This window comes from Liolophura sinensis, chromosome 13, assembly GCF_032854445.1.
Source record: "Liolophura sinensis isolate JHLJ2023 chromosome 13, CUHK_Ljap_v2, whole genome shotgun sequence".
NCBI classification, from domain to species: Eukaryota; Metazoa; Mollusca; class Polyplacophora; order Chitonida; family Chitonidae; genus Liolophura; species Liolophura sinensis.
Genome location: NC_088307.1, coordinates 10451431 through 10464970, shown reverse-complemented (window position 1 = coordinate 10464970; position 13540 = coordinate 10451431). Strand labels below are relative to the sequence as shown.

Below are 13540 nucleotides of genomic sequence, written 5' to 3'. Positions count from 1 at the left end.
ATGTTGTGTCTTTCTAAGTTTTCACGCGAAAGACAAAATAGAGCGTCAATTATTTTGACTGGTGTTTCATGTCGTCCTCAAGAAAATTTCACTTCTATACGACGACAGCCAACATTACGGTGGGAGGAAACCGACAGAGCCTGGGGGAAACCCACGACCATTTACAGGTTTCTGCCACACCTAATTGTAAATTAAGTTATACCTGTCAGTATATAAGCTGTCATTGGTCACTACTTTCGCTGAGCTTCTAAACGGCGGAGATCGTGTGAGAAGGTAGCTGATTGGTTTGCACTGATCACACGTGACATGACCTGGAGTTGAAATCACCTGGACAGCGTCAATTCCTACAAATGGTCTGCTCACAAAAACCCGGATCTGAAAAAATATACCTTGTTAGATTTTCTTTCGATACCTGGATTAAACAATGAATAAATGTGAATGATTTCTGTCACATTTTAAAGGAGCGTAGGATTTATTTTCTCGTGCATATGTGTGCATTTTACCCTTCATCCCTTGTTAAGGACAGAACATATTTTTTTTATATTACCTTTTCCAACGGTTGAGTCACATTCACATCTTGAGTGACTGGGAGGTCACAGAAAGCCGGTAACACCCCTAGTGAATGCGTGGACCCGCCCTGCAGGTACAGTATGACGTCATCTATACCGTCTTTAGCATTCCATGTTGCCCAAATCAATAACCTAAGGCGAACAATTTAAGAATCGATTTTTTTATACTCAAAACGTCCTAACAAGAAATAAAACGAATTACATCAAATGTTTTCCTCTTTTCAACTCAAACATGTACTGAGAAACATTAATGGTTTTAATTGACGGAATAGATAATACCAATACCTTGATACAGCATATATTTGGTTGAAAATGTCGGCGGTAAATATACGATCATTGTTAATAAGGCGCGTTTTTCTCAGAAACAGATGCAATATCCGCCTCATTTCTCTTAGTTAAATATGTAACTTTCTGGCTGAAAATTTGTTCACTGTCATTTTTTCGCCATTTTGATGTGTTCTTCTTTGTTTTCTTTCTTCCCTACACATCTTAACCCGATACTGAGTAAACGATGAATGGAATGAATTATTATTTAACGGTACCTATGTACTATTGCAATATTGCAATCATATTGTGGAGTCATCACGTTTAAACAACGAGCGAAGTGACCTTCTCATCTACTACATGTAAGCTGTATAATGATGTGTTCCACAGATTTTACCTAACCTTTTCGGTACGACGATCTCCTGAAACGTCAGCTCCAAGTAACAGTAATCTGGACAATGGTAGGCGTTTGGTAACCACAGTCGAGTACTCCCCTTACACCTATCTGCATCTGGAGGGCCTGAAAACAAGAAATTTTTTATTGATTGATTGATTGATTGATTGATTGTTGTTTAACACCATTCTGAAATTTTTTTTCACTTAAACGAATTATATTGTTGGCGGAGGTAACCGCGGGAATAAACCGGAGTACCCGGAGTAAACTATAGTGCCTGGGAAAACCACAGTGCCCATAGGAAACCACAGCGCCCGGAGGAAACCACAGTGCCCAGAGGAAACCGTGGGTAAGAATAGTGCCCGGGGTAAACAAGAGTGCCGTGAGTAAAACACAATGCCCGGAGTAAACCATAGAGCCTAAAAAAGTTATAATGGCGGAATTTGCCGCGTCTGACACACAATTATCAGCACCATAATGATGGCAGAAGAGAAGGTCTTCACCGAACGTGTTACATGTACATTGCCGCGCAAGGATTATTGATCAAGCACAAGGGGTGATAAAGCGTATTTTGTGAAGTTATACAAAATGATATTTTTTTACACTTTTAATATCATAACAAATGAATATGTCAACACTGCTATTCATACGGAGTATTTTGCATTTTCCCGGGAACTATGTGGTTTCAGAGCATGTCAAACACAAAACAGAACACCTATGTTTAGACCAAATAAGGAAAGGCTTCCTTATTCCTTCACCTGTAGCTTCCTTGGGTGATCTATCTCCCTTTTGTTTCCGCGAGGTGGCGCTGTGCGCGTACTGCGCAAACGAGCCGTCTACTAAACAGGAACCACACACGGAGAGATTACCGATCGTGGATGGCCCGAGAGGCGGGAGCCAAGCGAGAGAGACCGAACCCTCTGATTGGCGGACGACCTGAAATGAAACAGACTACAAGAATGACTGAAGGTTAAGGTTGTTGAATGAAGCGCCAACACAATGTTGGTCGCCGTCGTATAAGTGAAATATTTTTGAGCACGGGCATAAATTAGCCCCGAAAGACTCCAACTCCTTTTCTTAGGCTTATATGGGCCTAGCGTCGTTGGAGTCTCAACGCTAAAAGTATTAATTTCGTACTCAACGAAGATCCAGACCGATTCTCTTTGTTATCGAACAAGTCTCGTGCAAATAGAGACACCAACCTACAGACCTGCTTTCCGCACCTACCGCATCGCCACAATATGTCCTTACTCGGTTTAGAATATATTTATTATCACCATGAAGGTTTACTACGATACATGCTCCTCGACCGTTGCCTCCATGTTGAGCAGCTACTTGTAGGCCTACGCGCATGTCCTGCTTCACATTGGTGCAGTAAGAAGATGGCGACCACGGTCGAGGAGCGTGTGCCGTGGCAGCCTTCATGGCTTTAATAAATTTTAAAAAATGAGTAGGGATATATGGTGGCGGTGCGGTGCGTGCGGAAAGCAGTTGTTTAGGTTTACTTAAGTCAGCAATGGCTTTATCAAATCGGCCCATTAGGTCACCTAATGGTCCCATTCCATAAACCGGCTTTTGACAACTTTGGAGTCCAAGAGTAAAGCTACTCCTTTAATTGTCTGTGCTCAGAATACAGTGTAACTGGCTATCAGATGAAAGAGGTACACAATGTCGTGTATATCGTTTGGTGTTACCTTTGGTTTTAGCGGTACTGGTGACGGGTTAGTTGACACCATCCACGCTTGATAAACCAAATCCAGGTAACAATGCATCCGGGCAACCTGCTGAGGTGTGAAATGATCGGTGCAATCGTCATCTGAAACAAGAAGCTGCTATTACAGTCTCCTTATGTGATGTCATCTCGGAGGTCAACTTAAAATAATGTTATCACTGCCTAAGAAAATAAACATCAACCATCTCAATACAAGGCGAGGTAACCAATTTGTAATGAATCATTTACTTTTCAATACAAGCTAATTTGCTGAAAGCCCTAATAGATTTTGCATCGATTCGGGTTATATATATGCCACAGAATCCTTTTCATACTTTTGATTTTAAATATGCAGGTCAGCCATGTCAATAACAGGCAAACTGACCAAGTTGAAATGAACCACAAGTTATAGGCACCTTAACCATGTCGACTATATAACACCATCGTATTATCACATGGTACTGCTTGGAAAGAGTGAGCAGTTATACACGTGCCACATAAGCATTACTTTGGTTACACAACAGACACTAAACAAAAAGATCCAATGTTCTCTTCTGGGCAATTTATAGGGTTTTGACGGACTATACAAAGCGGTCCAAATTGCAGTAAAACACATCGTTTTCTATTGTAGCGTTGCAGTGTCTTTTGAGCACTCATATCCCGGGAATTGTGACATGCTACAGGAAAGAACAAAAAAAAAACTATATACTGTGTTTGGTTTTTTGGGTGGGGGGATCCGGATTGTCCGGGGTAAACCACCAGCCCTGGGCAGGTACATGACCAGCTTTTCAGAGTTTCACCTGAACAGCAACCTCGATGCGCCTGCATGCCAGTTAAGGAATGTTTCCCATCAACAGTAATTCCGGTCCAAGCTAACGATCCTGCTTCGTTAGATCCTGCTTTTTTGATGTGAGCAAACTGTGGCTAAACTGGTTACGTAAATGTATATGTAGCATTCATTTATTGCTAGGGAACAATAACCAATACGGCTAGGACCTGGGTCGACATTGCGCTGCAAAAGGTATTCCAGTTGTGCAAGTGATATAGTTTCCAAATAACTTCATGCTAGAACAGTTATCCAGTTATTCACTTTCTGCAAAACACCACTGTGTGTATTTTTGAACAGGTTTAAAGCGTTTTTGCCTTGATCCGTAATTGGATTACATGACCCTTGACCTCTGATGAAAATAAATAAACTGATCCTACATACATGCGTAGCTCATATAATTTCGGAACGACGTGTTCCTGTAATGGCCTATCCCACACATGGTTGTACTGACATCTGGATCGCGGCATTTTGTGTTGTGAGGGGTGGGGACGGTGTCTGAGCAAAGGTCACCAAGGGTCAATGATGGATGGGTCTCCAAACACCTATCATTACAATCCATCTCTGATACGCCATGGTGCACGTGCCAAAGCCCCAAATTATGCCCGAACTCGTGCACAAGGCTGTCGGTACTTCCGGGGATACCAAAGTTTTCCGGTTGAACAATTGTACCGCCTTTATAAAAAAAAAATTGCAGAAAAAGAGGTAAAATATTTAAATAATTTTTTCATCAATTCTTTGCTAAAACAGAGTGTCATGTGCAGTTTTATGAAATTCTGTTTTCAATACTGTTTAGCACAAAATCAAGCGCTTTCTCCAAATCTCGTTTGCAGTTGGAACTTGTAGCCTCATTCGATCGCTTGTAGCAGTGTCTTTTAACCTTTCCGTGACATGTAAACAAACAAACTTTGTAAAACACTTGAAAACTAAACAACTATGTAAAACATAAATAAACAAATAAATAAATTAATTAATTAATAAAAAACAAAGCTCTGCAACTCTAACAAACAAGTTCTGCATAAAACCCATAAAACCCACCTTGTATCGTGTATAAGTTTTTCTCCCAGGGAAATGTCGCGAGGCCAATCAGCTGTTTCACGGTCCATGTGGCAAAGAACACATTTAGCTTCTCCGAACTGTCAAATCCCAGTACGTCCCTGTATTCCTCCACGCTTAGGTAAGCCCTGCGGAGAAAGAATCACAAATGTGTGGGCGCGTGGAAAAATAGTTCACACTTGTGGCGTAATAAAATCGTATTGTTGCGACTGTTTCTTAAAATCAAAGAAAACGCTGACTTGATCCATATATATGTCAGATGAAATAGCATTAAACACTGTTTTTTAAAAATGGGTAGACTTAATTTTTATCAATACAGAATTAAATATTCAATCGATATAAACATTGTCGGTAGTAAACTCAGAGCAATTTGGTAATTGGCATATTGTCACACGTAAAACAGGTGAAATACAGCCTCTTGTCAGTTTACCTCACATAGGGTTTTATTTTGACTATTCATGTAAATGCTTAAATACTAGCACACCCCCACTAGGACAATGTCTTGAGCAAAATTAATTTTAAACAGTTGTAAATATTCAAAGTGAAAAAAATCGGCCTGTTTTTCAGGACAATCTTTGAATATCAATCGTCTTACACTTACGCCATTTGGTAGTTGTATTGAACTCCGCTGAACCCGGAGCTAGGTGAGGTATAAACAACTATGAACAGTTGCAATCAAAGAGCAAGGAAGATACTTAGATTTTTATTCGATCTAGAAATTATTTTGCGGACTAGGAGTTTGGTTTGAATTTGATTTGGATATCATATATCTACCTAGAAAATTCACTGTCTTCTCTGCATCACTGAAAACTGATGACTGCTTCTCTTAAATGTTACCAGTTTTCTGTATTATTATGCAGCTATTTCTCAGATATTAGTTGTGGAACTTGATTCATTAATTAAACAGTTAAGTGAGTACTTTATACTACTGACCTATGATAGGGGTTGAACACCACATTGTCATACCTCAGCGGATGTGTAGGGTCAAAGCACGTCTGGTGAGCCATCGGAGAGGGTAGACAGCAGTCTCCTCCATCCCACTGGTGGTAAGCTCTGTCACACTCATAGTCACACACACCGTTCCCAATAGCCCTGGTGTCACAGGGCATTGGCACCGTGTCACAGTCCCCTCCGTCGTTCCCGGTCATCGGGATCTGGCATTCCTTGTCACACTTGCCGTTTCCGATGTTTGCCGAGTCACACCCGAACAGGATCAGGCGTTCTCGAAGAAAGCTATTCGAGACGTTTTGAACCTCGAGCTTCCAGGAGATATTGTACGGGCGGAAAGCCTCGGTGAGTGCCTCGTGTTGAAACTGAATTTGCACGTTGCTGACCGTCGGATTTGTTCCGTTATCGTTCATGACGTTAATCACGCGGTACCGCACTACTTTTTCCAAGCGCAAGACTGGTTCTTTCAAGTAGCTCAGTACCACATCCGGGTCATCACACACAGTCTTGCCGCATGGAGGCGCTGTTAACCGAAGGTTATGATGCAGTCCGGGCATACCGGAAGAAACAACCGGAAGTGCTTTGGTCAACTGTGGTGTCCACCTACTCAAGTCCTTAAATTCTTCACGGAAAACTAATCCGCCATCGGAGTCTCTTGGAGTAGAGGGAAGTCTCGCGTGTCTAGAGATTTCCGAATGTGTGAGTGATCTGTTCCAGAGCTGAAGGCGACTGACATAACCTCTGAAATAGCTATGGGTAGAGGCTCTTCCGCCCAGATTCACCTCTTTGCAGTGTTGGATGATTGGACTGAATATATCGCCAATTTGACCTGTACCCACTCCTACCATTCCGCCATTGATAAACAGCTTCATTTTTGTACCCGTATACAGAGCTGCCACATAAGTCCAGCGGGACACGTCGTACTTCCTATGAGCTCTGATCCTAGTCACTTCCTTAGCCCTGTCGGTGCGGAGAGAGAAAAAAACTCTAGCTTCTCGTTCCCCATGATCCTGAGTCGCCTGAATACCCACCGCCCAGCCCCTCCACTCGCTATTTCCATTACATACGTCAAGAAGCTCTGAAATTTAAAACAATTACTGCAAACTGAAGATAAAAAAATAATGAAAGAACATGGAGAAGGACATGACTAATGCGCGGTCACAAGCTCTGACACATGCGGGTTTGAAATGTGCATGCAGCCGGCATTCAAGATCAAGAAGAAGACATTCCCAACGCCGTCCTAAAGAAAACGCAGCTGACATATATAATTTCATTATTGACCACTTATAAACCAGCTTGGTACACGATCTGAGAACTGACCATTCATTAGCCTATTATATTCCACGTGTCTTCCCAAGATAACTGAAAACTATTGACAGCTTCTCTTATAAATCCGTCTTAACTTCGTACTTTATATACGATCTTGAGCACGGCGTTAAACATCAATCAATCAAATAAATAAATAAATAAATGTATACGATCTTAGTCCTCTGATGGTTTGTGTGAAACGTTGTTTTATCCTGAAATGTCCATATTATTGGCTGATGGCAGATATACTAATGTTGTCCGTTGCCGTTTGAGCTTGACCAGATAACAACGACAACAAATTTAACTGATGTTGTCTGTTGTCTGGATGATGTTAGAATATATCTTGTTATAATATTGCAACAGATCATTCTTTTCAATATAGTACACATACATATTAAATTAACTTTAAGGATTATTTATCTTGAATATGACACAGTATTATGTTAAAATCACATTTCCTGGCAAATGTCACATTTGTATGCCCTTCATAGGCGATTACTTATGGCCTTAAAGCCACCTGTATTCACTTGATTTATTTATTTATTTATTTATTTATTTATTTATTTATTTATTTATTTATTTATTTATTTATTTATTTATTTATTTATTTGTTTGTTTATTTATTTATTTATTTGTCTGGTGTTTTACGCCGTACTCAAGAATATTTCACTTATACGACGGCGGTCAGCATTATGGTGGGAGGAAACCGGGGAGAGCCCGGGGCAAACCCACGACTATCAGCAGGTTAATGACAGACCCACTTACGGCCGGGGAGGAAGCCAGCATGAGCTTGACTTGAACTCACAGCGACCACATTGGTGTATTCACTTGATGTTCACTGTAATGATGTGAGGCAAGTAATGGTTGGCCCAGTGACGTTAGATTTATATGAGTGTGTGTGTGGTGTCTTCGACATTACATTCCAGTGAAGCAGCACCACAGACCTGTCGGCATAAGTTACCTTTCTCCACCCAAAATTTTGGTAAATTCGAATTGACAATAGCTCTCGTATAGAACATAAATCTATGTTGTAATATATAAAAGACGTATAGCATAGAGAGTAAAACCAGAGCAGTGACGACAATGCGATAGCTGGTAAATGGTCACACATAACCCGTGAAATATGGCCTCTTGCCAATTTACGTCATTTCTTTTCATGCAAATGCTAAAAAATTGACAAATTACACGTCCCCTAGTACCATGGCATAAACAGTATTGGGTTTTCAAAATGTGGTGATGTTAATTGCAATACTGTATATTAGACGTCACTGGCCTAGAATTACTCGAAATGCTGTGCTGTCATCACATTTAACACACAATCACATTAAAACAAAGCACGGGGATTAGGCCTCGGTCCGTTTTTTTTCTCTCCAGAAATCGCCATCGCACAGGCAGGGATGAAAGACAGACAACACAGGTTTGACATGAAAAAGATTAGTTAATGGGACTGGCCTTCTACGAATATACATTATCTTGATATTATCGAAGTAATATAATTATCGATGTTAAACCCAAAGCAACAACAACAAAAACTTCATAACATTAAGACTGGCCATGTACCTGGCCTATATCTAAGTGAAAACAATGCGAAGAAAAAAGAATGTGCACCACGTTAGCCTCTCCAAGTGCTTGTTTTGCAACATTATGACAATAATGTCAAGAATGTAAAACATTAGAATTTTTGCTGGGAATGAAATCAAGTTGACACATACGTACATTAAGTGAAGAATGTCTGCGATTAGCGCCTAGCGCCTAGCAGAAAAGTCTAACCTTTTTTGTGTGTTGTCTGACCCCAAAACCACATGTTTTATTTGCTTTCTTCTGCCAAGTTAGCTTTTTCTCATTTCTGAAATGTTTCGAATCTTTTTTCACCTTTTTAACATTCTCGAATATATAGACTAAATTATCACGGTCAATGGGATTTGTTTATAATTTTAAAATACATATATTTTTGTTTGTTATTCAGGCTTTTGCGCTGAATTTTAAAACGAGAGAATAAAAATGAAATCATATCTTAAAAATGAATGATGACGTAAAAACCCATAAAGACATTTGCATAGAATATATAAGATATACTAAATACACAGCTTGTATGAGCTATTTTCATGTTAATGTTCTTCATGCAAAATATATGAATATTAGTAAAGTCCTATTTATTTGTTGACTGATCAATCAACCAATCGGTTGATCAGTTGATTTATTGATTGATGTCTAATAACATTTCACTTATAAGTCAGTTTAATATATTTCGATGGAGGAGTATAAAAATTTTGATGTGATTTTTTCTATAGATAATTTGCTAATAACTTGCTTTTCAATTTTAGTAATTATGTGAAAGTTAAGATGAAAATCTCCAGAATTCAATAATCTAAATGAATTTCCGCGATTGTTTGTCTTCTCCCATGCTCCCATGCTTCTGTAACCAAAAAGAGTTTAGATTTTTTTACTACATGTTGCAAAGACGTGCGCGAAACTATCACTACTTCCGGCCGAGAATACCAAGTTCTTCCTGTTAATCAGTGGCTCCTCAGTTCAAGAAGTTATGATATCTATGAAAAGTGTTTATTTATTTATTTGATCGTTTCTCAATTCCATCATCAAGGCATAAATTACTCTTTATTATTTCTTCAGAAAAATGACAAATGAACATATCAAATATTAAATATTTTAACTTTAATTGAATGTAGAGTAATGTTGTTGTTGTTTGCCATACATACATTTTAATATTCTTTAAATGCTTATGAATTAAGGAACTGCAATGGAAAGAAAAACATTCCCGCAACAGACACTGGTATTGCAGGCATTTTGCACTCTATTGCTCGGCATTGTTATACCTATATGACCAGACGCATTCCAGGAAAGAAAAGGTGTAGAACATGTGATGGGTATAAGCGTCTAGGAACAATTAATGCCTGAAAAGGTTAAGATTCTTCTCGATATTCATCTAAAAATGTTGTCGGCATTCCATCCAGTCGTGGACAAATTTATGATGGAGCGCAAGGTAGTTTTAATATACTTACAGCATGGGACATATAATTGATGGCTCAAGGAACACTTCTTGTGCACTTCAATACACAGGCAGGGGGAGGAACGCTTAGCTACATGAGTAAGTGCGATAGCTTTCAGTATGGATGAATTGTCATTAGAATTTTAGTATGCAAGTCAAACACAGTAGAGTACCTCGTTGCCTCATTTGGAAGAGTCAAGATTATTCCGCCCATTCCGCTTTCCTGCAACCATAAATTTGATCCGCCATCATAAATGGAAGTATGCCGGTTTTCAATGTAATAAATAAATTAATACATAAATAGAGCATTGTAATCTCTACATTCGTATACCACCCGACAACAGTACAATGTAATCTCTACATTCGTACACCACTCGCCAACAGTACAGTGTAATCTCTACATTCGTATACCACCGGACAACAGTACAATGTAATCTCTACATTCGTATACCACCCGACAACAGTACAATGTAATCTCTACATTCGTACACCACTCGCCAACAGTACAGTGTAATCTCTACATTCGTATACCACTCGCCAACAGTACAATGGAATCTCTACATTCATATACCACCCGACAACAGTACAATGTAATCTCTACATTCGTACACCACTCGCCAACAGTACAGTGTAATCTCTACATTCGTATACCACCGGACAACAGTACAATGTAATCTCTACATTCGTATACCATTCGACAACAGTACAATGTAATCTCTACATTCATATACCACCCGACAACAGTACAATGTAATCTCTACATTCGTATACCACCGGACAACAGTACAATGGAATCTCTACATTCATATACCACCCGACAACAGTACAATGTAATCTCTACATTCGTACACCACTCGCCAACAGTACAGTGTAATCTCTACATTCGTATACCACCGGACAACAGTACAATGGAATCTCTACATTCATATACCACCCGACAACAGTACAATGTAATCTCTACATTCGTACACCACTCGCCAACAGTACAGTGTAATCTCTACATTCGTATACCACCGGACAACAGTACAATGGAATCTCTACATTCATATACCACCCGACAACAGTACAATGTAATCTCTACATTCGTACACCACTCGCCAACAGTACAGTGTAATCTCTACATTCGTATACCACCGGACAACAGTACAATGTAATCTCTACATTCGTATACCACCCGACAACAGTACAATGTAATCTCTACATTCGTACACCACTCGCCAACAGTACAGTGTAATCTCTACATTCGTATACCACCGGACAACAGTACAATGTAATCTCTACATTCGTATACCATTCGACAACAGTACAATGTAATCTCTACATTCATATACCACCCGACAACAGTACAATGGAATCTCTACATTCGTATACCACCGGACAACAGTACAATGGAATCTCTACATTCATATACCACCCGACAACAGTACAATGTAATCTCTACATTTGTACACCACTCGCCAACAGTACAGTGTAATCTCTACATTCGTATACCACCGGACAACAGTACAATGGAATCTCTACATTCATATACCACCCGACAACAGTACAATGTAATCTCTACATTCGTACACCACTCGCCAACAGTACAGTGTAATCTCTACATTCGTATACCACCGGACAACAGTACAATGGAATCTCTACATTCATATACCACCCGACAACAGTACAATGTAATCTCTACATTCGTACACCACTCGCCAACAGTACAGTGTAATCTCTACATTCGTATACCACCGGACAACAGTACAATGTAATCTCTACATTCGTATACCACCCGACAACAGTACAATGTAATCTCTACATTCGTACACCACTCGCCAACAGTACAGTGTAATCTCTACATTCGTATACCACCGGACAACAGTACAATGGAATCTCTACATTCATATACCACCCGACAACAGTACAATGTAATCTCTACATTCGTACACCACTCGCCAACAGTACAGTGTAATCTCTACATTCGTATACCACCGGACAACAGTACAATGTAATCTCTACATTCGTATACCATTCGACAATAGTACAATGGAATCTCTACATTCATATACCACCCGAAAACAGTACAATGTAATCTCTACATTCGTATACCACCGGACAACAGTACAATGGAATCTCTACATTCGTATACCACCCGACAACAGTACAATGTAATCTCTACATTCGTACACCACTCGCCAACAGTACAATGTAATCTCTACATTCGTATACCACCCGACAACAGTACAATGTAATCTCTACATTCGTACACCACTCGCCAACAGTACAGTGTAATCTCTACATTCGTATACCACCGGACAACAGTACAATGTAATCTCTACATTCGTATACCATTCGACAACAGTACAATGTAATCTCTACATTCATATACCACCCGACAACAGTACAATGGAATCTCTACATTCGTATACCACCGGACAACAGTACAATGGAATCTCTACATTCATATACCACTCGCCAACAGTACAGTGTAATCTCTACATTCGTACACCACTCGCCAACAGTACAGTGTAATCTCTACATTCGTATACCACCAAACAACAGTACAGTGTAATCTCTACATTCGTATACCACCCGACAACAGTACAATGTAATCTCTACATTCGTATACCACCCGACAACAGTACAATGGAATCTCTACATTCATATACCACCGGACAACAGTACAATGTAATCTCTACATTCGTATACCACCCGACAACAGTACAATGTAATCTCTACATTCATATACCACTCGCCAACAGTACAATGGAATCTCTACATTTATATACCACCCGACAACAGTACAATGTAATCTCTACATTCGTATACCACCCGACAACAGTACAATGTAATCTCTACATTGGTATACAACCCGACAATAGTACAGTGTAATCTCTACATTGGTATACCACCCGACAACAGTACAGTGTAATCTCTACATTCGTACACCACTCGACAACAGTACAGTATATTGCTTTAAACGCATAATCATTCTTGGATTCATTTACTGCCTAAATGTAAAAGATTTCACAAGCTTTCGACATTTTTTACAAAAATTTTGTAAAAAATGTTATAAGAAATGGAAATTTTTCTGACAGGGAATCTTGCCTGTAGTGAAATAAGAATATGAACGAAACAACAATCCCAAGAACCTTATGAGTGACAAATTAATAGTCCCAAGAACCTTATGTGTGGCAAATTAATAGTCCCAAGAACCTTATGTGTGACAAATTAATAATCCCAAGAACCTTATGTGTGACAAATTAATAATCCCAAGAACCTTATGTGTGACAAATTAATAATCCCAAGAACCTTATGTGTGACAAATTGATAATCCCAAGAACCTTATGTGTGACAAATTGATAATCCCAAGAACCTTATGTGTGACAAATTAATAATCCCAAGAACCTTATGTGTGACAAATTGATAATCCCAAGAACCTTATGTGTGACAAATTAATAGTCCCAAGAACCTT

The 13540-nt window shown here is 39.4% G+C and overlaps 1 protein-coding gene across 1 annotated transcript in view; it reads right to left on the bottom strand.

Moving 5' to 3' along the window:
- Window positions 1-13540, bottom strand: part of LOC135480847 (pappalysin-1-like) — a 32936-nt gene that overhangs the window by 13032 nt on the left and 6364 nt on the right. The window contains exons 4-9 of the mRNA XM_064760776.1: window positions 5787-6846; window positions 4803-4948; window positions 4149-4439; window positions 2922-3043; window positions 1986-2163; window positions 1236-1353 (exon numbers count right to left, since the gene is read on the bottom strand). Of these exons, the coding sequence (XP_064616846.1) occupies window positions 1236-1353; window positions 1986-2163; window positions 2922-3043; window positions 4149-4439; window positions 4803-4948; window positions 5787-6846 (1915 nt within the window). The remainder of the gene's footprint in view (window positions 1-1235; window positions 1354-1985; window positions 2164-2921; window positions 3044-4148; window positions 4440-4802; window positions 4949-5786; window positions 6847-13540) is intronic.